At 31.0% G+C, this 26,508-nt stretch overlaps 5 protein-coding genes across 5 annotated transcripts, besides 2 other annotated features; 2 read left to right on the top strand and 3 right to left on the bottom strand.

Moving 5' to 3' along the window:
- Positions 1-160: 160 nt before the first annotated feature.
- TVAGG3_0925320 (uncharacterized protein) lies at positions 161-1,855 on the top strand (the record flags this gene model as incomplete). Its single annotated transcript, XM_001327096.1, has 1 exon — positions 208-1,548. The coding sequence occupies one exon, from the start codon at positions 208-210 to the stop codon at positions 1,546-1,548; it is 1,341 nt and encodes a 446-aa protein (XP_001327131.1).
- An 8,701-nt stretch (positions 1,856-10,556) lies between these two features.
- TVAGG3_0925310 (nuclear export signal receptor protein) lies at positions 10,557-13,659 on the bottom strand (the record flags this gene model as incomplete). Its single annotated transcript, XM_001327097.2, has 1 exon — positions 10,636-13,647. One exon carries the CDS (start codon positions 13,645-13,647, stop codon positions 10,636-10,638), a length of 3,012 nt encoding a protein of 1,003 aa, XP_001327132.1.
- A 256-nt stretch (positions 13,660-13,915) lies between these two features.
- Positions 13,916-14,566: a mobile genetic element.
- Positions 14,567-15,273: 707 nt separating this feature from the next.
- TVAGG3_0925290 (cyclin-dependent kinase inhibitor 2C-related family) lies at positions 15,274-15,708 on the bottom strand (the record flags this gene model as incomplete). The annotated part of the gene is made up of 1 exon (XM_001327098.1): positions 15,274-15,708. The coding sequence occupies one exon, from the start codon at positions 15,706-15,708 to the stop codon at positions 15,274-15,276; it is 435 nt and encodes a 144-aa protein (XP_001327133.1).
- Positions 15,709-15,776: 68 nt separating this feature from the next.
- TVAGG3_0925280 (protein of unknown function (DUF3447)) lies at positions 15,777-16,688 on the bottom strand (the record flags this gene model as incomplete). The annotated part of the gene is made up of 1 exon (XM_001327099.1): positions 15,777-16,688. The coding sequence occupies one exon, from the start codon at positions 16,686-16,688 to the stop codon at positions 15,777-15,779; it is 912 nt and encodes a 303-aa protein (XP_001327134.1).
- A 1,509-nt stretch (positions 16,689-18,197) lies between these two features.
- On the top strand, positions 18,198-26,240 carry TVAGG3_0925270 (guanyl-nucleotide exchange factor protein; the record flags this gene model as incomplete). The annotated part of the gene is made up of 1 exon (XM_001327100.1): positions 18,198-26,240. One exon carries the CDS (start codon positions 18,198-18,200, stop codon positions 26,238-26,240), a length of 8,043 nt encoding a protein of 2,680 aa, XP_001327135.1.
- Positions 26,241-26,265: 25 nt separating this feature from the next.
- Positions 26,266-26,298: a mobile genetic element.
- Positions 26,299-26,508: the final 210 nt, after the last annotated feature.

Raw genomic sequence — 26,508 nt, 5'->3', positions numbered from 1 at the left:
AATTACTCATCATCACAGCCTTTGTGTTTCTTTTTCAGCATTCAGAATCTGAATGTTGAATTTGTTCTTCTCTTAACTTCTAAATGTTCTATTTTTGATTGCATAACTCATATTCTTTTTTACTTTGGAAATTGAATTTAGAATAAATCAAAAAAGTGACACAAGATGCCTAAGAATAAAGAAAAATCATATTCTAAATTCTTGGATATGGGCATCTGCGCTCTTTTAACATTCAACATTCTCTTATACACCAAATTTAATCCATTTCAAGCCGAAACAACACAGAATATCCCAAATAATGAACAAATTAAAGTATTTAAAAATTTTCCAGGTCATACAACAATGAGAATTGCTCCAAGGCCACCTGAAATTGAATATACTCAAGAAGAACTCGATGAAGCAATTATTGAATTGAACCTTCCAACATGGTCACGTTCATACGTTCCTTGTACATCAAATGAAAGCGAGGTTACGTGCTCTCAGATTGTTAAAGCGTGGAGGACTATAAAACAATGGGAGAACCACGTTAATACTACTTCATTAGAAGATGATCGCTATGTATTAACTAAACATTACTTCGATGGTGTTGGAAATCGTATATCCATTGATATTATTGTATTTTTACTTGCTCTCATGGGTAATCGAAGAATGGTTGTCGAAGGTTCATGTATGAAAGGTGGCCAGGCAGTACAAGGATGTGGTAATGCTTACTATTATCAGCGCAGTATCCTTTTGCAAAACAAAACAACAGAACTTATACTTGCAGATGCATCTAGAAATCCTCCGTATTATGTACAGACATTCGATGGATGGTGGTGGGCAGAATTTAATGGCCCATTTAAATCCAGAGTCACTCTTGATTTATCCTACTTAATGTATGCAACTCAGATGTATACTCACTTCCAGATGTACGATTACGCAAAAGACAAATTCGGAATGCATGCAATTTATTTCATATCCAATTTCCTCTGTAGAATTCCTCAGAAAAACATTGACCAAGCGAAAAAAATTATCGAAAATATACCTAAAGGAACAAGAATATTCGGAGTTCATCTTCGATTCCAATTCCCTGGTCAATTCTACAGTTATAGTGTCGAAACTACCATGAAAGTTGTAAAACCATTTTTATGGCAGAAAATTCGCGAGCAACCAACCGTAATTGCGTTTGCATCAGACTCCAAAGCCATGGAAGAGGAATTTCTTAAGGAGTTTGGCAAGTACAGCGTTAAATCAAACGCTACAAGAATGGCAGATTTCGACCACGTCTCGGCTCTTACGGACATTGCGCTTCTCATGATGTGCGATGAATGCTTACTTAGCTATAGATCTACTTTTTCGTTTGCTATTGCCTCAAGAATGGGAAAGAGATGCTGGTTTTACGAAAAAGAAGCTTTGGGAATATTCCAAGCTTCTAATTCGCAAGCAACAGCTGTTTCTTTGTTGTTCCATAACTGGGATGTCAATGATTGGCAAACAAATAGAAGATTTAAACACGCATCTCATAATGAAGAAGGAATGAGGTATTTCTACAAGTACTTTATGCTTTAATGCAATTCATTACTTTCTCTGTAATTAAAACTAAAATTGTTACGTATATTATTTTGATTTTATGCTTATTTCATCTTTTTTAGACTCTGATGCCATTTGCTCATTTGTAAGGATATTTTACATCAATGTTTATATTAAAAATATCCTATTCTATACTAAAATATTCTGAAATTATGGGTATTTTCTTGCATTATCAATATGATGGAAGAAAATCCAAAAACAATGATAAACATGAAAAGAAAGCGAATCGGGCTTCATGTGCAAGCAGATGTTACCATGAATGATAACTCTAATGCATATATGAATAGCTTACTCTCAGCTTTCTCATGGCTTTGGGATTGTGGTTAAAATTATGAAAATTCCAGTCAAGAAATCAAAAATCTTCATCATTTTACTGGAAATCCAGATAGCAGTCACAATTGATGTTTACGAAAGCGGGTTTACAAGAACACACGATAACAATCTCGGCATTTACATATAACCACTCATAAATTCCATCGACTCCAGAGAATGTTCTTCAGATCGAAGTCAAACTCTGGATAAACATTGATCGAACCATGGGCGCTTCAGTAGAATGCAAATCCTCATGTGTTCTCAAGAAAGATAACTGTTATGAATGACAAAATTTAACTCTCTTAGGCTGGAATTGAATTCTGGCGCAAAAAAAGTAAAAGTCGAAAATTGAAGAAGCCAAAAAGAAGTTTGAAACTATGAATTATCCTGAATGTTACTGTACTAGTGTTTGTAATTAAGTTAATGGCGGAGTTGTGATCAAGATTTTATTACCAGCCAAAGATTCTATAAAAAAGATCTTGAATGAAACTCTTTAATTAATTGAAATTCATGGGGAAAACCAATCGCTAACATGTACTGCAAATAAAGCAAATAATATGCTAGGTAGAATTTATCTATTTATGCACAATAACATGAGAAACTCGAATAGACGATATTCTCCAGGTTTCAGCTTCATACAGTGCTGATGAGGTTGACAAAGAAAACTGTGGTGTAATATATCATGCACTTCGGTGTCTTTTCTATCTTGAACAACTTTTATAATGAATTTTCATAATGGAAAATATTTGATTAGTTATCTCAAAATTTCAGATGGAAATTTGACACTTTTGATATTGAATATTTATTTTCTAAGGGTATCGTTTTCGCAATAATAGATAAATGTTGAATATACACTATGTAATAAATTAATTTTTTTTGAAAAAAGCACGTTAGAAAAAAATCCACAATTTTTTTTGGCTAAAATACAAGTTAAAAATTAATTTAGATATTACATAACCATATTTCGTAGGATAAAATAATCCGTTTTTGTAGATTTGAATTTTTTTTGAAATGATATTGAATCTCTAAAAAAATTATTAATATTATGGAAAATAGTTATGCAATTTTTCAAAGTGTATCGTTTTAACCACAAATTTACCAAAACGACTTTTTTACATAATCCGAATAATGATCATCAAATTTTGGATTTAGAATAGGTTAACATATATGACTGACCAAATGTAATAAAATTATTGAGAAAAAGTTTTTTTCACAATTTGGTAAAATTTCAAAAAAATAAATATCCATAAGGTTGAAATTTATTATTCATTAGGCATAAAGCTCTTCTAATAAACATAAATTCTAACTATCTATTGAATTTTGATTAACCAAACAAATTGATTTTTTGATCATTGAAACGTTTAATGAGTTCAAGAATTTTAAAATCAAAATTAATAATATTCAAGTCCGAAAGAAAATAAATCCAACGAATTATTTTTTTTGGAGAATTTTTTTTTTAATTTGGAAAATGCTTTTTGAATATAGAATCCAATGTATATGAAAGAGAAATAGATTATTGAAATTTCTCATTGAAGTCCTAATTGATATTCAGATGTCTTCAATGACAACATTATTGTCAAAATTTTGTATAGTGATTTTAGAAAAAACACGTTATAAATTTTGATAGAAACTTTGTCAAGCTTATTTTGCATTTTCCAGCATAATTCAAATTAAAAATATATTACGTTTATTTATATTGAAATTGAATACTTCTGACATGTTTTTTTGTAACTTAAAAAAATAGTCGCAGAAAGTCCAATGGAACGGAAGAAATGTTGCAGGAAGGTAAAGCGGTTCACACAAGAAGAAGACGCTCTAATAAAAAAATTCTTTCACAAGTATTCTGCAAGTAAAGCTGCCGATAAACTCTCTGCTTTAATGGATAGATCGAAAAGATCGATTAGAGAAAGATATACTAAATTCCTATCCTTAGACAGTAGACCCTTCTCAAAAGAAGAAGATCAAATCATTTTGGATAAGCACGCAGAATATGGTAATAAATGGAAAATTATCGCATCATTTCTCCAGTCTAAGTCTGACATACAAACAAGAATCAGATTCAAGCAACTGACAAGAGAAACAAATTATATTGAAATGGAAATCCATGATATTAATCATAATAATAATGATGATGAAAAAATGGATAATTTCTTTATATCAGAAGGCGATCCGAAAGACACATCAAGCGATTTTCCTTTTGAATTTTAGAAGGAATGATTTTAGATATATTTTGTTTTGTAATTGCTTTAATTGAGATTAAAACTACCTAATAAACATAAATCATAACAAAAAGTTAAATTTTATACGACCCAGAAATTTTTGTACGACCCGGAAATTTTCACAACAATTTTCTATTCAATTCCGCCATGAGAAATAATGTGATATATTAATTACCCGAATGGTTTCCTTTGGAAAATTATATTAGAATTGAATTTAAAAAATTCAACATAAATTTTGAAAGCTTTTGAAAAGTTCAAAAGGCAAAAAATTTGTTTGAATACTTTACATTTTATTAGACATTAGTTGATGAATATTATGAAAGAATAGTTATCCAAATTATATTTGTTTCACATAATGACATATCGCTATAAATAATATCATTTATTGTAAATTAATTTGCTCTTCATTCCAGGATTTATTGAATTTGAAAATAAGAATGGATATTATTAAAAATTAATAATTATATTAAAATTTGTACTTATTATGTTGTTTCCATGGCATTAGCATCTATTAAGAATATGATTTTAATATGTGGAATTTAAATTTCATTCAAATTTTTAATTAAATTTTGAAGGTTTGAATACCCATATGAACAATGCCCAATAAACAAATATTGAAATTACAAATTTAGATATTTCAAATTTTCGATTTTTCTTTTATCAAGTGCGAATTAATTGTATATGTTTGATATACTTGTTATAGAATATTTTGCACAATGGTAATGACAGAAAATGAACATCATGTTGTGTTAAAAGCTTTAATATAAAATCTTATATTTTTAAATGCAATGCGGCAAATATTGAGGGTATATTTTCAAATGTGAATAGAGCTCTTTCATCATTGAAAGTATGAGCTGTTTCAATCGATCTTATATAGAAAAAACAAGAGACTTATAAAATGAAAAAAAAGTGGATTTTTTTAAAGACTCAAATATGGGGTATGATTTATAAGTTGGTTTTAAAGCCGTAATATCAACTTAAAATAAATACCATAATTAATACACATTTTAGAAGGATATTATGAATATTGATGAACTTGGTGGTAAAAATTTTTTCAGAAATTACCAATATTTTTGATGTGTGAGATAGATATTCAATACTATGCAGAACACGTTGCAGAATGGTGCAATGATCCTGAATGGATTGGATTAAGGACGAAAGAGCAGTTGATTGATATTCTAGAATCATCAAAACTGAACTATAATCAATTTGTTTCAATCTTCAGGATTGTTCCTCAATTTTTTGATAAAAATGATGTCATTTCCATGTTTGAACATATGCATATTGAAAATGCACTAGGTACACAGTTAGATTTCTCATTTTTGGAGTTTTTAGATGATTTTCTTCATATCCCATTTTTTTCCCATAGCATTATCAGCTCACAAAGAAAATCTCAAAAATTATGAAGCAGAAATCAATAAATTAAGGAAAGATAATAAAAGATTACAGGAAATAAATAATAATTCACAGGAATCAATGCAGAAATATAGCCAACAACAGCAGCAAGAAGCATTAAAAGCACTTGAACAGAATGTCAGAAATGAATTAAAAAGAGGAGAACAGAAAGTCCGGAGAGAGATAAAGAAAGTATTTAGATGGTAGAGAAAATATTTTCCTAATTCCGATAAGTGCTAATGATATAATCATGTTATTATATCTCAATCAGATTTTTTAAATGAATTCGGAATAAAATTTATTAAAATATATTTAACATTTTTAAATATCAAACAAAATCAAACAAAAGTAAAAATACATAAGTAAAGAATATAAAGGGACTAAAAGAATCGAAAGTGTTGAATTATTCATGTCTTGCAATTGGCTTCCAGAGTGTTTCAAGTTCTGAATTGATACGTAATTCCATAATTAATGCATTTCAAAGGTCGATGCGATACAGTGTCATTATTCTCCAAATAATAATGTTTTCAACGAAAGCTTGCATTTCTGTCTTAGAAACACAGTAGATGAGTATATCAGCTGCAAAAGTTGACTTCATCCTTCAAAGATGTCACAATTGCGCTCATTTTTTTTTGAACATTCTGTCAACAAAACAAACTTTTTAGGTACATTAGATTTTTAAAATAGATACCATACAAAGCTCACCTAGTTTTAGTCTGGATGGTCTCTAGTTTCTTTGTTAATTCTTCAATAGGATCATAAATGGATTTTACATCTCTTTTCTTTATTATATAAAAGAATAGATTTTTTTCTATTTTACATAATAGATGAAATATCGACAATCATAGCTTAAAGAAATGATCAATTACTGTGCATACAAAAAACATTCTCTTAATCGAGCTATTTCTCATCCCAAATGCATCAAAATTAATAAGTTTTTATTATTATTTTTTTTAAATACACTTTTGTTTTGTTTCTTTATAGGTGCATTTCTCACTCTCTAGCATTCACTAATATCTATGTGAAGGTGATAGAAATACATCATCTCATTGGTGCTTTTGTCATAATATTAGGTATTCAATCATGATTGAAAAGCAAAAAGTTGAATAATTATCGCATATAAAAACAACATTTTAGTAAGACATCAAACAAAAAATTGAGAAAGTAAGTGAATCCTTAATGAATACACTTACCACTTTCTGACCCCCTCTCAAAAAGAGGGATACAAGCATGAAGAGACTCAGATTATAATCTCGTATAATTTGCAAAATCTGGGTCATTTTGCTCCTTTTTTAAATAAAAATAAACCATATAGAATAAGTGCACGTCCCTGGTAAATAGTGAAAACACATGAGGTAATATATAGTAGTTTCGATAATTTCTTATATTTAATTCATCAACGATTCCTGTCTTTCTGAGTATAAATTCAAATTTGTATTTATATCTGTCCATTGATATGTACTTTCTAACTGGAAGTTCAACAACTTTGTCAACATGAGAAAACAAGAGGTTCCTATAAACCTTGTCTAAACTTAAAAACTTGCAAAGAATATATAATTTTTGTGAAAATTTGCTTGTAAAAAATTTGACAAAAGTTGAATTTGTTGGATCGATACATATCATTCGGATTTGACTTTCATTCCTTTCGATCATAATGAAATCCTCGATTTTTTTACTCTTTTTCCTACTCGTTCTGCAAAATTTATTGTATGCGATATCAGCAACTTTATCTAGGACATATTCTTCTTTAAATATATATATAATCGTCTGATTTTCATTAGAAAAATAGCTTTTTATTTCAAATTCCCAAGAACCGTAATTAAAAACGAAAGTATCACTTTTTTCGATTGAATAAGCGTGATCACCCTTAGGTTTTTGTTGCAGTCCATAGTGAATGATTACCGGTTGCTGATATAGTAAAGAATAAAATTGTTGATAAGATTTTTGCGAGTCGTTTGCATTTCGAAGCATTTCTAAGAAGGCATCGGACTGTGGATCCATACCCGATAGATAGCTTAAAAATGTGAATGGTAGTAGCCCAATTAAAACGAGAAATAATTTCATAACATAAAAATTTCAGTTTGACAGAATATTTCTGACAATTGCAATCGTTGTCAGGTTAAAATTTTAAATAGACAGGATTTTAATTTTCAATCTAAAATTCCGAAATACCCACTAAAATTAATAAAATCACACAAAATGAAATCGTAAATTTCATTACAAACCGAAACAGATTTTACACTAGCTAATAATCTTAATTGCTGTATCAGAAGGTACTTCCGCTGCAATTTTCTTATTTTTGCTGATTCTTTCTTCGAAATCTGAATTTCAAACATATATTATTAAGAAGTAATAACATAAATGATAAATTGTTCACCACAAACTCAAATCTAATATATTTAAATACATTTTCAAAACATATATTTCTTAAGGATACCCTTACATTGCGTAGTTAGAAAGAGAATATGATATTGTCATGATTGCTAAAGTTTTAGGCTCCAGAAATGAATATACATCAAACTGAAACAATTGATAAATTGAATGAACTTTTGAGAGGTTCTCAAATAAAAAAAATTATCTAATTTTTTACAATATTACTATTATTTTATCCACATATGTATATATAGTAATTTGAGAAAACTTTTAGGAAAAAAGAAGTTTAATAAAAATCTGAATTTTACTTGTTGTGGGATTGTTATTAATTGACACTCCAGACGTATTACTAATAGTTATGCGTATGCAATTAAAGTATTTCTGATGGACAAAATGTGAGATTTATATCAGATAATTCATTTCTACTATTAAGTTATTCATTTATGAGTTTGCACTTATTCGCACTAAATAAATAACTATTAAAAATTGTTTTAATTAATTGACACCATATAATAGAGTGAATTTTGTTTGATCAAACAACAATAGATGATAGATATAAAGCCAAGAAACTTGCTATTAATATGCTCTACTTGCTATTTCAATGTAAGTATGATATTTTCTAAATGTTTCGTTCAGATAACTTAGATATATTAGTCAAAATTTGAAATTTTAATAGCACATATATTAAAAATAATTATTATTCATAAAAGATTAATGAAATAGTAAAAAAAATCAATCAAATTATAAAAATACAACATTTAGAAGAATTCTTATTATCCTTCAAAAAGTCAGTATTTCTGCTGTAATTTTCTACAACATTGTAGTTATTGCACTTTGTCTATGGATTTGTATATATGTTATATATAAATTATATATCTAAACTGCCCATAAGTGCAATTTTTATATAAATTGTTTATTTCTTTAACAATTTCATATGAAATATGATTTTTTAAGCGTATCAAAGCTGTGTTCTTAATGTGCATGGATATATCAAGAAAAATGTCGGAAAAAAATGTGAATTCACAAATTCACTGAATTTTCACCGTTTTTTGAATTTTGCTACAGCACTAATATTAAATAATACTAAAATCTTCTGTCTTTGTAAAAGAATAAATTCTGACAAAAAGTGCTCGTTTAAATTTAATGATCATCTGTATGACTAAGTGGTAAAAAGTGTTTATGACCAAAAAAGGGTTACATGCTTAGTCTATTTTTCTGACAGGATACTCTAGATTTACATGATCTCTATTTCATATCTCCGTTTTTAGATTCTTCGACAGATTTTATGATAGAAAACCAAGATTAACAAATTTCCGGCATGTTAATGAAGAAATCTGCAGCTACCCTCAATATTATTTCAATAATCAGTATCGTTTCTCTTACAATTTATTTTTTTCTCAATAATTTAACAAGAAATAACAATACACACTTGGTTTTACGTATAAAAGCTAAGTGTCGAACTTAATCAACTTTACTTACTTAGCAAATGAATATTTTTGTGGTTGCGAGTTCTGAATGCTGAAGTTTTAGATTTCTCTATAAATGATATCATTGCACTTACAATGTTGTTCCAGCCTATCGCATAAATCATAGAAAATCCAAAAAAAAAAATAATATAAAGAAAATTCATGTCATGAAGTTCAAAAAATACCGTGTAACATTAAAATTTGTTATGCATAATACATTTTAGCTATTATTGATTTTTTTTAATTTTCGAGAAATTGAATGGTGAGTCCGATAGAGAAATTTTTAAAAATCCTAGTGCCTCATAGAAGTAATTTCCCTCGTCTCCCATACTTCCAAATGTATGCATATGACATAAACTTTTATGCATTACACAAGTGGCCAATAATATCTATAGAGTAAAAAATTAGAAATTTAATTTTTTTATATGATAGTTATATTTCAGATTTGCGAGCGTAACTTTTTTCTCCATGGCATACTTGTTTTAAGAGCAAATGATCAAAATCGTCCTTCAATTATTGAAGGAGCTGATATCTTTTGAAAATTGAATTGAAAGGGTATTCAATTTTCAAATTTCCTCTCAATTTTGGAAACATATCAACTCTATGAATTAACAATTATGTGCCTTCACAGTTTATCAGTCATATAAGGTGCTTATAAAGAAAAAAGTTACGCTCGCAAAATATGTTTTTATATAGATTTCACATAAAATAATTATGTAATTTCTAAAAAGAATATTTTTGTTCTTGAATATTAAAGTGTATTGTAGTTTAAAAAGTTTTAAATATGTTGCTAAAATTTCAGGTTTATAGCTCATGTCTAGCATGACTTCTTCGTATGCGCAAAAAATCTGACACGTAAGGGTATCCTTAAGGTTTTAATAATTTCGGATATTATAACCAAAATACAAACCCATCTGAGAATATACCTGCATTAGCGCCGAAGATTCTAATTTATGGCGTTTTAATTTAAAGATACAGTTGACATACCATGTAAGGTTTCAAATGCATTGGTTTGGTCTCTATGGCCATGAAATACTTTTATAAGAGATAGATTTGCATACATTCAGTATAAATGTTCTAATTATATACGTATTGATTCATATTGTTATAAGAAACCTCCTCTTAAGCTATCAAATAACGAGATAGAAGCAATTAAGCTATCACATCATTTGAAAAGGCTTTTAAATTTGTTGAAATTTTAAAATTGAAGTTTGAAAACATAGTTAAATATAAAAAATAAAACACAATTAAAATAAATCATATAAAATAGATAATTTTATGAATAAGCTCTATAATAAAATTCAATAATCTTCTGGATTTGCCGGGCCATTCATTCCTTGCAAGTTCTGGAATGTCTCTTCCTGTCTGTTCAAGTCCAAATCATTGTCTCTTCTTGAGAAAAGAGTTGTAGAAATAACAAATTCTCTAAAAATGTGCTGGAACTCCACCATATTGTTGGAATTAGCAATAAGACTACTCATGTAATTCACGAGTGAGTCATAATCTCTATTAGGGAACAAATCTTGTATTGCAGATGCAATTGTTTCGCCATTTAACTGTTGCGTCTGCGTAGAAAGCAATTTCCTGATCAAATTAACTTCCTCTCTAAAGGCAAACTTATGATATGTATCAGTTGTCACCTTTATTACTTGAACTAAAATATCCATGTAGAAATTACTCAGAAATTGCCTGTATCTGTTCATATTTGTATCCTTGATACTCTTAAATAGATGTTCCGTAGCAGAAAGTGAGATAATACATACTTCTGGTATAGTATGATAACATCCGAGTTTAATTGTCTCAATAAAGTCGGAAAAGGTCTGATCAGGAGCTGACAACATGATGGAGATATAGTTTGTGACAATGTTATCAACAAATTTGAAGAAAGGAACTCGAAATTCTGGGAAAATTGAAAAATCATCTTTGATCATGGCCAAAGTTTCATTGAAAATGGGGCCATAAATGTTCGGAAGCACTTCACCGAACACTTTCTTCATTTTGTTCGACATAGAAGTGACTAATGACAAAACTTCGGGAACACGACCGAGAGGATGGGAATTTTCGTATTCCAAGATGATTGTCTGGCTGATTGGTTCAATTAGTTCGTTGGCAACTGACTCAACATCGGGTGTTTTGAGAATATAATCATTTATGATGAGAACGATCTTGGATTTGATCCTCTTGAAGCAATTGGCTTCCTTTGTTTCGGAATATCCGGGCTCTCCGATGAATTGTTGTAACAAATTGGAGTATCTTGAATAAACTTCCATTAATTGGTTGAAAATGATTCGTAACTGGCTTCCATAAGCATTAGTTATGTTACTGGCTATTTCTGAGTTGCATTCGAGTAGGAATAGAAGCTCTTCCGAGTAAGATTCATTTTGTGGTTCCCAATTTTGAAGAAGATTGTTCCAATTCTCGTTTAGGGAGCTTACAAGGAACAAGAGCATCTCAACGCGCTCGGCAGTTCTTGGATGTGAACCAATAATTGAAGCCAAAATTCCAAATAATCTGATTATCAACGGTTTGTTTTCCAAATTCTCAATGATCTTGTTCAGGCTTTGCATGATTTCCATGATAAATGGAGAATCGCTGCCGGATTTCTGGTTGAAATACTTTCCGGTTGTTTTCTGAACTAATGCGAGGGAATTTACGGCCATCTCTTTAACAGCGGGGTTAGGGATAGCCATAAATTCGAACAGCTTGGCAATCAATGTCTTAAACATTGACAAATCGCTTGCCAAGAATCTTGGATATTGAGATAATATGTAGCAGAGGCCAGCTGATATCAGAGCCTTAACCTCTGTGTTTCCTTCAGCTTTTTGGTTCAATCCTAGGACGGATTGTACGACTTGAAGTAGGAAATCTTTTTCAGGATCTTTTCCAAGGGTTCCTGTGATAGCTCCGACAGAATAACAGAAAGCATTGAATAATCCTTCATTGAAACTTTCCTCTAATTGTGCCAAAAGCTCGTTAATTGCAGCGACCATATCAGCATTATCGATATTTGTCAAAAATATCAATAATTCTTTCTCGCATTTGAACAATTCGATATCTTCTGTATTTTTCGTCTCTTGGCGGATGCTTCTGCTCTCTTCTGGGTCTGTATTTAATATAAAATCTTCTGGTCTTGTTATAATCTTTATGTAGAGGCGGCGGATGTACTGCATGATTGGTAAATAGAGGTTTTCGGATGCTTCTGAGAGGTTATTTGCTTCTTTCCATATACGTCTTGCAATTTGTTTCCAAAAATCAGCGCAAATCCTTTGGACGAAGGAATCTCCTATATCACTCATGTTGTAGATCCATTCCAAGCTTAAGTTGAGCTCCTGGGCCAAATCTGGGATCTCAATTTGAAGAGATTGCTTTAAAAAGAAAGTTATCAAGCAATTTGAAAGGGATCTGACTTTAAATGGATCAGCATCATATACTTCTTGGAAATTTACGTCAGATAAGTTAGGAGCCAAAGTAGTAATTAAAATATGGAAAACAGCAGCGGCATTGTTGACTAAAACATCTGGGAGATCATCCAAACCGTATACTTCCGCTAAAAATGATAGTGATTCTGAGACTAAATTGGGATTTGGAAGGGCTTGTTGAATAATAGTAGTAAAAATGTTATTTTCAACGATAACAGCGGGTGGAATGGATTTAATAAAATGGCGGAGAAGTAAAAGAGTGTTTTTCATTAAGCCAACACGAGATATCATATTTGAAAAAACTAATTGAACGATATTGAAGATATCTTCAGCGGATTCTTCAAGAGCAGTAGTTATCTCATTGATTCTTCTATACGGTATGTAATTTTCCGCGTTTTCATTGTAAAGTTCATCGAGTAAAAATTGTAATATTCGAACGATGTTCTCTAGGTTGATAGGGTTGGCTATAGAAAGAATATCTTTAATAACATTGGGATAAAATTGCGGATATGTCTTCAGAATTATAGCAACTGCGCAATTGTCGATTTCCACGATAATAAATTCCGATGGTGGCCTGTTATTTGTCACATCAACCCATTTTTCAAATACATAATTTTGAATTCCTACTCTTTCATCATCATTAAACAATTCCCAGCGTTTTTGTATGTTTTCGCGTAATGTCTTATACAGAAGATGAATTACTTTGTCATATGTTGCAGATTCAATGAGTTGTTGTATATAGTTTATCATATCTTCTCGATCTTTAAACAGATTTAGAATTCTATCGCAATCAGTAGAATATTTACCTTCAGAAAATAGCTTATAGACTCGCTCTAAAACTGCAATGTCTGGAACTTCTCCTACCTCTGTTAAACAAGAAGTGTTTCCAAGCATTGGAAGATTTTTAGCCTAAAAAAAATTTTCACTCTTTTTTTTAGGGGGCAAAAAACACTAATTTAAAATCAATTTCCAAGATAGTTTTATATATATCTGGAGGTTCTTCATAATGAAAGATATTTTCATTCATTTTAAAAATTGAATGCAAAAGTCACTGTCAAAATTTTCAAAAGGTACATTTTCAAATAAATAGGATATTTGAAAATGTTTCTTTTTATTATCAAATTCGATATTTTTTCCCCTCCCCAAATTTACACTTATATTAGAGTGCGGGACAAATTTGCCAAGTGTCACCTTTTCAATAACCTTAAATTACACTTTTCTAATTTTTTAAAAATAACCTTAAATTATATTTGAAGAAATTATGTCTATGATATATGTTTTATGCTAGAATCTTGGAGTTTTCATGCACTACACAAGAGCTCCAAGGTTCCAAGAGTGAATGCTCAATAGCAATTATAGAGATGTACCTTTTCAAAATGACTTTTACTGATTAAATTTAATCAATAGAAGACATTTTGAAAAGGTACCTCTACAATTAGATATACAAGAGATTCAAAGCTTCATTTCAGATAGATTTGAAACTTTGAAACTCTTGGTAGATTTTGAGTGAATGCTGACAATCATCTTTGAGAAGGTTTTCTTTAAGAAAACCTTCTCAAAGAGGTTTCTCAGGAGTCCTGAGGCTCCCTTTCGTAATGATTGGGAGCCTTGGGGCTCCTGAGACGAAGAATGGCTTCGCCGAATCTTTGATCAGCAGAGGCCAAATGAAAAGGCCTCTGCTGATGGATTCTCAGGAGCCCTGAGGCTCCCTTTCGTAATGATTGGGAGCCTTGGGGCTCGTGCAGCAGAGTATCGCTCCGCTCCATTAATTTTTTTTAAAAAAAGTGCCGTGTGGCAAATTTGTCCTGTTCCCCTTATATTACAAACTTGTTAAAAATGCAATAAAAGTGTAATTATAATACTAATGATTATTTTTTAATCTATTCTAATTAATGTTTGACTATAAAGAATTATTGGAAGATATATCCTTCACATCAATATTTTCCTCACCTCAGAAAGAAGGTTCCCTACCTGACAATGCTTTCGGAAAAGCTTTACAAGATGTTAACAGCATAAGAGTTCTTAATTCTGAAGAACTTAATAAAAGCCATGATTTTTTTTTTCACTTGTTTAATAGATGTGATCCAAAACAATGAATTCCATATTCATCAGCTTATACTAACTTTGATTTGCTTTCAAACATGATAAAAATCTTGCAATCATAAGAATGTATTTATTATTATTCTGAGGTTCTTGAAATCATTTATAATCTCTCAAAGTTTGACAAAGTCCTCGAATTTCTTAATGACCAAGATATCATTAACCTTCTAGATAGATTTGCATTTAATCACGAAGAACTGCAAAAACACAACAATACGCAATTAAAATTCTCATAAGAGTACTTCCTCATGTTGAATTCATATTGCAACTTTACGAGGATGAAGATAATAGAACTAATCATATCTAACAAACTCAAGTGCAAAAAAATAGGCAAGAAAAATTATTTTAAATCCAATTTACTTTTTAATGAAAATATTCTTCGAAAATACCAGAAAACTAAAGGATTATTATGTAAGAGCATTATTCTTTCGCACCATGTGAAATGAGAACTTTTGCAGTTTCTTTATCATCATATTGTGATGCATAATAAAGTGCGGTTTCTCCATTATCAGTTTTTTCATTGATATTCGCACCATGTGAAATAAGAATTTCGGCTGCTTCTTTTCTATTATTCATTGCTGCAATATGAAGTGGAGTTCTTCCAAATAGATCTTTTCCATCGATACTCGCACCATGTGAAATAAGAGCTTCAATTATTTCTTTATTATTATTCAATGTTGCAAGTTGAAGTGCAGTTATTCCATCGATATTTTTTTCATTGATATACGCACCATGTGAAATAAGAACATCGACTATTTCTTTACTATTTTTATCTGCCGCAATATAAAGTGGGGTTCTTCCGAATCCATCTTTTTCATTGATATCCGCACCATGTGAAATAAGAACTTCGACCATCTCTTTTCTATTATTCTCTGCCGCAATATAAAGTGCAGTTCTTCCATAATAATCTTTTACATTGATATTCACACCTTGTGAAAGGAAGAATTCCAAAAGGGATGGAATATTAAATATCGGCGATTCAAGAAAGCATTTTTTACATCATTAGTTTGATCGAAATAAACTAAAAATGATTCAAGATTATTATATTTTCTGCAATAATATAATTCGATCTCTATATTGTATTCATTCATCAAGAATGTAACAAAATCAATGTTGTGTGAAATAATTGCATATTCCATGCACCATTCATTTGGTTTCTTATGTTTCAAACATTCACTCATGATCTCTTTGTTTCTTCCCAAAAATGATAAATTTAGACATGTTTCAGTTCTTTCTGAGTTAAATTTAGTTCTTAAGAACTTGAAACAATCAACTGCTCCATGGTAACAGCATAATTCAAGTAATGAATATCCTTGGTAATCAGTATATGGATATAATTTGCTTTCAAGTTTTTGATCTTTAGCAAAACTTTCTCTTTCAGTGAATGAGATGAATGTTTCTAAGTCATTATGCATAATGGCCCTGTAAATTGTATTTTCTGTATGAATTGCAAGATTTTCTGAGTCAATTTCTTGAAAAGAGGCAGATTTGTCTAATTTAATTCCATATTCTTTATTAAACAGGAAGTTTGAAATAGTTGCAACTTTTTTGACCTCTGTGACATGGTATTCATCAGAGATGAGTTTGGCAAGATATAAATATGATTTTGTATAGCGATTATTATACGGAATGATATCTAAAATGTCTTTCATTACATTTGCTGGGAGATATGTCTTTGAATCAATCAATTCTGTTTTGATCATTTTGTAAATTGACTTTAATTCTTCTTCTTTTTCAGTTTTTAGCTGATACAATGCAAGATATGAATCGATATAATTTTTGTAGGTACTTCGTAAATTGTTGAATTTGCTTGGATGAACGTCTTGCTCGGACATTAATAATTTTTAAAAAGGACACATTTGTGTTTTACCATATTAAATACCTTTTAAATGCATTAAAAGAAAAAATACTAGGTTATAAAGATTTCGGATATAATTTATGAATTTTGATTAAGTTCATGGATATAAAACGATGCAGCAACGATTAAAAAGCCGATTACAATAGAATTTTCATCAAGATACTTGTTTTATTCAAGATTTTTTTGCCAATCATTCTAAATCAATTGATTCTTTGAATATAGATAAAGTGATATATTTAATTAATAAATAGATTTGTATTTTCTAAAATCTAATAAATTTTTGGCTAAATCTCTTGCCTTTCTTCACCTGAGGAGCTTCAAAACTCCTAACCTCTGCAAAAGGGAGCTTTGGAGTTCCTGATTCTGTACCAGCAGAGACCTCTTACCATTTGGACCTGCTGATCAGAAGATTATATCAGCAATTCTGTTCTTCAGGAACTCTAGGGTTCCCATTTGTTATTTGGGAATCACACTGCTTTTTTAATTTCTATTAATTAGAACAAATTCGAATTAATATTATTCCGACCCACTCCAAATCTGTTAGATAATTGGAACTTGTTTTTCTCGAAAGTTCAAACTATCTTCCAGAGTTGGATTTTAAAATTTGATTAAAATTTCTGAACGAAAACTAATTGTTAGAGATTCAGAATGTAAAAGTGTGAGTATTGTGTTCTATATATACTGTATTAAGATAGAAAACGAAATTTGATGTTTGAAGTGTATGAAAAAGATTTTGGTAGCATTACATACAGTATTATCCGTAGTGATTGTGATTTGATATGGTGTTATAGAGAGTATAATGCTTGTAAAACTCAATCAAGGTTGAGATTAAAATAATAAGTAAAATTAGAAATAAGATTGCCGAACAATGTGCCATTCTGGGAGACATGCACAGGCAATATCTCACATAATGATATATTACGACCAACAAGAGTGTATATAATACTCTTGTCGGTCAAAGTTCCGCAACCTGACTGTGATTTTGAACATCGTGTCATTCTGCGAGATTTGTGAACACAATATCTCTGGAAACTATACATTGTGACCGACAGGAGTGCAAATAACACTCTTATCGGTCAAAGTTCGGCAACTAGAGTAAGATTCAGGGGAGTGGGCTTCCCCAAATATTGTCTTGATCTAGGGCGGTATGAGAGGAATCCAACCATGGGAAACAGTAAATACGAAGCTCTGGCCTGCAAAAAATTTATTTTATGGCGTCCACCAAAGACTATGAAAGTATATATGTATATCTATCAAATTCCATAAAACTGAGTTACTATATTTATCTGGTATGGAAAGATCCAACAAACAAGAGTTATTCGATGTCACTTTTTTGTCGAATAACAAATCAGGAATCAAATTTTTGAATGGTCACTTTTTTACAAGCAAAATTTTTATATCTTAAAAATCTCATCCATTTCAATATCCAAATATTTTCATTAAACAATATTTTTTGTTGAAAATTTTCTCGTTAGCGCAATTGTGAATGGGTCAACTACCATCGTATCCTAAGCCTGATCCAATCACACCGTCAAAACTAGAAGACTTTTTGAGGTCTTCCGTTGTTGGCGGCTATATAGAACAGCATTTTGCAAAGCTCGCGAGAACGAATTTAAAAAGTGAGCGAGAAATCTACGAGAATGTCACGAATAAGATGATACAATATATAACAAATAACAAAGGAACTCAATCGATAAAGCAATTACTATTACAAAGTATCATTTCGACACTTTCTGATAAATTTAATCAAGAAAATGAGTATAACAATATATTTTCTCATCTTGATAATGAAATAAATCGTGTTATAAATTCGGAATCAGACATTTCTGAGTGCCTAGTTCAAGATAATTTCAAAATTTCTCCAATAGCAAATACTTATTCAATGGCTTTACAAATTTTCAACGAAATAAAACCATCAACAGACTTCGCAGAAGAGTTTATCAATGCGCTACATGAAATTTGTGACGAAAATGTGAATTATAACCAAATAAATCCAGATATTTTCCTTAGTATCGAACGCCACTACCGCCAAATATTTTCACAACCAGAATTCTCCGGTAAAATTGTTAACGCAATCGCTACATCTTGTTTACAAAATAAAATTGATTTGACTGGGTACTTAGTATTATTATATCATCTATTGCAGCATCAAGAACTATCTGAGCATATACTTTCCAGCCTGCCGCAGACTCTAAATGACGCAGATGAAGGAAATTCTACAAACAATTTGTCTATTCGTGTCAGATTAGGCGAAAACTCAAAAATAACAAGTGTTTGCAGTACAAACAATACTATTTACGCTTTGGCATCAGGAAATAAACTATATTCAATAGATATGAATTCAAAAGTTGTAAATCAAATCATAGAAGACCAATTTCTAGAGAACGGAACTCTCTGTGCAACAAACAACTTAATATGTGCTACAACACCCAAAGAATCCACGTTTATTCTGCTAATGGAAAAACAATGCGATTTCAAAACCGCTGAAACTGTTCCTAACGCTGTAATCTCATGTTTTTCAATGCAGAAGACAGATTTACTTGTCCTCACATCAGATAATCAACTTTATTCGTGCAATGAAGATAATAAAACATTATTAGGTCATGTTGATGCCAAAGACCCAATCTGCATGCACAACTCGAATGATATATTAACAATTATAACAAAAACGGAGACATTGATATATGAAATCTATCCAAATTTAATTTATCTCAAATTATTATCAAGAAAAGTATTAGATTATCAAGAAAACATAGTTTCAATAGATTCCAAGTACTACATAGCACTCCTTGCACACAGATCTTACACAGAATTCATAATGATTCCAAGACATGATGGTCCTTACGTAAATACTCAAGATTTCAGCAGAGAACTCATCTCACAACCCTATACAAATGCATTTCACGAGAGTATAAGACGAATAATCAACCTCATGCCGTTGAATTATTTTGTAAATGAAGATAATTCAAAATACTTCAGAATTTCATCATTTTCTTATGACTACTGTATTACTATTCTCAATATTTTGCTATCCATAACACTCCCGGCCCAATTATCCTTTTCTATTCTCCATTCTGTCTTATCCATCGTTGCAGGCATCGTAAAACACTTTGATATCACTGAGAAACAGGCCAAGGAAATACATTCTACCTTATCTTCCCTTGCGATTACGAAATTTGCCTCGAAACAATCAATAATTTTTATAATGAGCTACATTATGTCCACAGGCTTCGAAAAGATCTACAGGAAGAGGATCCCAGAGTTCATTTCCCTCATCAAAACCATGTCATCCGACTCAACAAAAATATCATTATTGACAAACTGTATTCCAATCTTCTTATCGTCACCGGCAATCGTATATATAGACCAGAACTGTATCAAAAAGATACCAGAGAAGATGAAATACTCCGTTCAGAAAAAAATGATATTTTATTGCGCCCAAGAAATCGAAAAAGGCACTGAAGATGCCATCAACGCCTTGCATAGTTGCTTGCCATCGGATCTCTCCAACCTGATCTTCTTCTTTTCCATTCTTTCCTCAAAACACATTGCCCAATATTCGACGGTTTTTTTGGACCAAGTTTTTCCGATCATAAAGAACTTGATCGACCAAATAAAGCCTATCGTCAATGAATTTACAGAAGAAGAGCCATTAGTTAGAGCATCACCACATCCCATCAGAGAATCAGTTGCTTTTTCATGGGAAGTCGAAATAAACGATGCAAAAGCAATTGAAGTGAAATTTGACAGTAGATGTTGTTTAATTTTCGGATCTACTGATTTCATGAAAGTCTCTGGCCAGGATGGTTTAGTTTACCAAAGAAACTACTTAACGAAAGAACCATTTCCCTCTAAAGTTTTAGTAAACGGTTCAAAAGCGGTTTTGACAGTTCATTCTCATGGCGGCGAAAGTGTTTACGGAATAACTGCTTATTTTAGAGGAATTGGTAAAGACGAAAAAGCAAGAAAATACCATGATATAATGAGCTTCTATGTTGCATATTTATTACATAGAACTAGTCTTTGTTTCTGCGAAGTTTTCCTTCCAAATCAAAAAGACGAAAACATGAAACATTGTGATTTCCTTTTGAATTCAAGAAAATTGACACTTTTACCTGACGGATTGAAACAATTTGTTGCTCCAAATGTCATGGACTTATTGTACCAAGAGAACAAATCACAAATAAAAGTGAAAGACGACGAGAAAGAGATAGAAAGAATGACAATTTCAGCGGTTTTGAATCAATTAGAAATAATCAACATTGTTCTCAAAATGAAGTCACCTCACATGATGGTCACTCCTCCATCTACACCGAAAAAGACATCTAAAACACCTACACTTCAAAAGACAATGAAGAACTTAACGATTAAAAACAAAGCGTCAATAATTTTGCCAATTTCCATGTCAAAGAAAATAACAAATCCGTTGAGACAAACTCAGCCAAATCCTTTACCAAAAAGTGACAATTTTCAAATGGAAGAATTTATTTCTTTTATGATGAAAGAGTTGTATAAGATGAGATCTAAGATAAGATATAACAGACAAAAAGGTGCAGGAAGTTCTTATCTAAATGAAGTACTCAAGAAAAGTGAGCATTTCTCAAATTGTAGATCAGTTTTTGAAGAATCAAAAATTGTAAATGACGATAGAAAAAATCATTGCATTGACTTAATGAGATTAATTGGTTCTGATACTCCTTTGAATACTATTATATCATATACGAACCAATACATCAATAAACTCAGTGCACAACAATCTGTTTCTAATTTTTTGGCAAAATTTGTAACAGAAATCGAAAACAAAAAATTTTTCGGTTATTTGTTTTATCCGTTATTTACATTTTTACTTGAAAATGGAAAAACTCGGTTCAAAACTTTGGTTGCTAACAACTTTTACAAGGTGTTCGCACAGATTGACTCATTAAAAGAGTTTAATGAGTTAATGATGTTATCGGTTTTAACAGAAATAATCGTTTTCGGCTCAAATTCACAACGATCAAAAGAATTGATGAAAATGATTTGTGCGAGTGAAAAAACACACTTAGAAAGGATTTTCTTGGAAGCATTTTGCTCAAATCTTTCTTACAGTTGTTTCTACGATAACTACCAAATTTTGTTAGAAAACGGTTTTGTCAGTGAATGTTTACAATGCCTCTCAATTTTCTCACAGTCATTTGAAATGAGTGAAGAGATTTTAATGAGTGTTTCTCCTTATTTCGCGTTCAAAACACCGATAGAACTTGAAAGTTTTTACCTTTTACTAGGTAACTACTTTGCAAATAAAGGTTTTGTAAACTATTCAATTCCGATCAATGACAAAATCTACAATTACCAAGATTTCTTCAAACTCCTTCTCAAAAACATTGGTTTAAGATTGACAAAAAGTGACATGACGATAATTAACATACAAAAAGTGCCAAGTGAATCACAAGACTATTTAATGGGTGTTTTAATTTCATTCTTCAGGACATTACTTTTATCAAAATATGCCAATGATTTGTTAGTTTTGTTTGACAACATAATTTTCGATTACTCAAAAACATTGAGTTCAAAATTAGAAGTAATCGCAATTTTCACAATTGTTGGTAGAGGAATTTTGCCATTTTCTTGCGGTTTTTGTAAAGTAGAAGATCATCCACTAAAAGAAGTGTACAGAATTGCAGAAATTACAGAAAGTGAAGTGACCATTTATGATAACCGCTCACAAGAAAAACGGAATTTCAAGAAATCGAAATGTTTTGGCTCAGCACGAATTTCTTATTCATCCCAAATGTTTCCAGCCACGAAATTTAGAGCGAATTTCATCATGACACAATTATTGCAGCCATTAAATAAATCATTGTTACAATCTACAATTGCTTTATTCGCTTTGGATATTGTACAAAACAATGAATGGCTCGGAATGTTGTCTTCTGTTTCTGACAACAAAATTTTGGATACGGCAATTAAATGTACAAATGAAATCTATTTCCATTCAATTCCTGAATTAATGCAAGGATGCCAGGAAATAACAAAATCAGCCGTTTTATCTAAATTAGTAAGACAAAATAAGAAATTATTAATTGGTGACGGTTTTGTAAAGAAAAGTGACAAAATTGAGATGATTTACAAAGAAGGAATGGAAAAAATTGGATTTTTGGGAAGTTTGTCAACAAACGAATACCAGAATGCAACTTTCATTGATTTCAAACAAAACTCTTTGTATATGTACGGAAACAAATTCATTTTGTATAATCATAAATTTGAAAATGGAGATAAAATTTCGATGTCACTTTTTGACAATTCAAAAGTGACATTTTGGATCAATGACAAAGAAATCGAATATGATTGCAACATAAATGACTACAAGGTAACATTGTTTGCTGTATCTATTTTTGATTTTGACATAAAAATAAGTCAAAATCAAATTTCTCAAAACCAAAAATCTTCTTCTAATTCCAAATTCGATGAACCTGTTTTCTTTGATGATAATTTCGATGACGATGATGGATTCGTGCAGCAAATTAAATCAAATTACCAACAGTTAGAACAAAAACAAAATATTAAAATAGAAAAACCAATTTCTGATGATTATTTGGTCGCTGCAAGAAAATTCTTTTTCACTTCAAATAATCAAAAAATTGTGAACTTTACAAAACCGAAAGATCCTTACAAAGTCATTTACAAAGGCAGCAAATTTTACGACATGACAGGAAGATTGATTTCGCAAACAGACACAACTACAAAACTTGAATTCGTTGACAAATTGTTTGGTGAAATAGAAACAGAAGAATTACCAACAATTGGTGTCAAACCGTTGTTAAATTACATTTTGCCACTTTTTGTAAGTGAAACAATATATAATATAATAGTTATTAGATGCATCAGATTCATCTGTTTGCATTTGCAAATTTATGATAATGAGAAAAGTTCAAAATTGGTTCAATCTCTTTGTTCTTCGATTATTTCTACAAATTACAAAATTCCAAATGAAAAGAATTTTAGTTCACTTTTGACTTATTTCCAAAACTGTGTGAAACAAATACCTGATTTCATCAAACAAGTCTTGTCCATCAATTTCGAAGATAATAGACAATTTTACTTCACTTTTAATTCTCCAAAAATTGAAAAACAAAGATTTGTAAATGATGTCACTTTTAATTCAAATTTGACATTTGGATTTTACTTTGATGATGAATTTAAAGTCACAGGAACAGATTACATCAGAGTCAATTCAGGTACAAAGGCGTTTTTCATCAAAGAAAGTAGTTTTGGTCAAGGAATAGAAGAACAGAAAAATTTACAATTAAAAGTGTCACTTTTTAACAGAAAAAGTGACGGAATTCGATTTTCATTTTGTCCTATTTTCAAATTTGGCACATATTCGAATCAGAACCAGAAAACATTTATAGTTAATTTGATTTATTCGTTGACAGAATTGATTGGAAAATCGAAAATTTCTTCTGAAACGAAACAAAAAGAACTTTGCTTGAGTTTGTTTGATTTTTATTCTGATTTAATATTGTCAGAAGACAATGTATTGAGTTATGCTGCTTACCAGAATTACTGGCATATTTCCAGCACATCAAATATTTTAGATGTTTCAAGACCAAGTGAAATTTGGTTTGGAAATCATTTTTCGAATCTTCAAAACGAAAATTCCGAATTTTCTCGACAGTTTATTTTCGGATTAGCTATGTCTTGTAGATGCAGAATGTCAATTATCCCTGATTTATCAACAACTACTTCTTTGGCAAGGATTGAAGCTTATTTGGAATCATTACAAATGAATTCAAACACAATGACAGAAAATGTTTTGTTATTGATGTCATTTTTGAATTCAAAGGCATCTATACCATTTTTATATGATTGTTATTTGTATTCTACACGTCATGGAAATGTTACGTTCCAAGTAACGAAACAAGATGAAACTTTTGTGTTTTCTGACACATGGTCGATAAAATCGATTAAAAGTGTTGATGGATCGAGTATTCCTAGTGACATGGCAGTAGAAATCACGAAAATGAATGATTTCCCGAATAATAACAAATTACATATTTATGCCGTTAAAGAGGAAATTCCGAATTTGATAATTGATTTCGATATTCCTCAAAACATCGAAATCCAAAAATACATCCAATTAAATGACGAAATGTCAAAGAATTGGTCAAAGAATTTTGATAAATCTATTGCAGAATTAACAGGAGAATTAAAAATGATTTCTGAAATGGATAAATTACGTTTAGAAGAATATCCAAATGCTGCTGTAAAAGAATGGAGAAGTTACTTGATTTTGAGGTTAAATATGATGTTGAATAAACTCGTGAAAACTGATTTGAGATCGCCAACTTTAAGACCTTTGTTACACGAAATAAGTTACGCGATAGAACCACAATATAAATACAAACAAATCGATCACGTGGCCAGACAAAACATCACTGAAAAACCAACATTAAACTTCTCAAGAACAGCTGCTGCTTTGGTACAAACGAATCCAAATTCTCCACACGCGATTTCTCTTTTCGATCAAGTTATTTCTCAAGTTTCTCCTGAAAAACTTTCTAGTTTAAAGAACAGAAACGCGCCGTGGATTGCGGATTTGGTTGGAGAAGGAGCAATCGACGCAGGAGGACCAGGAAGAGATGTTTTCTCTGAGATTTGCCAAGAAATGTTTTTGCCATTTAACAAAGTTTTCATTCAGACACCGAGAACAAGGGCACAGAACCAAATGTGCGAGTTCATTCCTGATCCGGATTCATCAGAAGAAAGATTGCTTTATGCAGGAGCTTTCGTTGCTTTGTGTTTCGTTACACAAAGTCCACAACCTTTGAAATTAAATTTTTCTGTTTGGAAATATTTGACAGGAAACGAAATTTCAGATCAAGATTTGTTAGACATGGATCCTGATTTTGCCGCAAGTTTGAATGTTACAGGACAAAGACCTTTATCTATTATAAGTTTATCAGGAAATAAAATTGATTTGATTCCATTTTGCGACCAAAATTCAGTTGATTCCGAATTGTACAACCAATTGGCAATGGAATACCGAAGGAATGAGTTCAATTTCGCAATGAAATCATTCAGGAAAGGTTTCGAAATTATCATGGAAAAGAGCTGCAGAGAATTGTTGTCTCCTGACCAATTAAAATACATCTTTTGTGGTCCAGACGAAATAAGTGCAGCGCAATTCATAAGTTTGTTGAGGTACTTAACAGTTGCTGACTCAGCATCGAAAGAGTACTTCGAATGGAGCATTTTAATGATGACAAGCGAGGAGAGATCGATGCTTCTCAAGTTTATTACAGGAAGAGTTTCAATTCCTGTGTCAGGAAGCGGCTCAAATTTCGCAATAAATGTTCATTTGGTTAAATTGCAGAAAACGAAGCCGCCTTACTCTTTGCCGACAGCAGCAACTTGCTCGTCGACAATTACTGTTCCAGCGTATCCTTCAAATGAGATCATGCTCGAGTGCTTGAGAAAGGCTCTCAGATATGGTTCAGATTTCACATTGGATACACAACTTGACGCGACAACGCGTGCTTTTGAATAAATTGTTTGTTTTTTTATTAATTTATTTAATGGTTCACTTACCACTTTCTGACATTCTCTCAATTTTTTTGACACTCAAGTTTTATTACACAACTTACTATGAAAAAAAGCTAATATTTTCATAGTTGAAGAATCCATATTTGCTAACTGTGGTTCCTCCACAAATGGTGGATCTGTTAACTATAACTGTTGGATGGGAGGACAGATTGTTCAACATAAAACTTGCTATTATAAATCGATAACAAAGGAGTATTTCATATCATTTTATC

Source organism: Trichomonas vaginalis, chromosome I (genome assembly GCF_026262505.1).
Source record: "Trichomonas vaginalis G3 chromosome I, whole genome shotgun sequence".
Classification (NCBI taxonomy): Eukaryota; Parabasalia; order Trichomonadida; family Trichomonadidae; genus Trichomonas; species Trichomonas vaginalis.
Note: the sequence above shows the minus strand (reverse complement) of the source record. Positions and strands in the feature narration are given on the sequence as shown.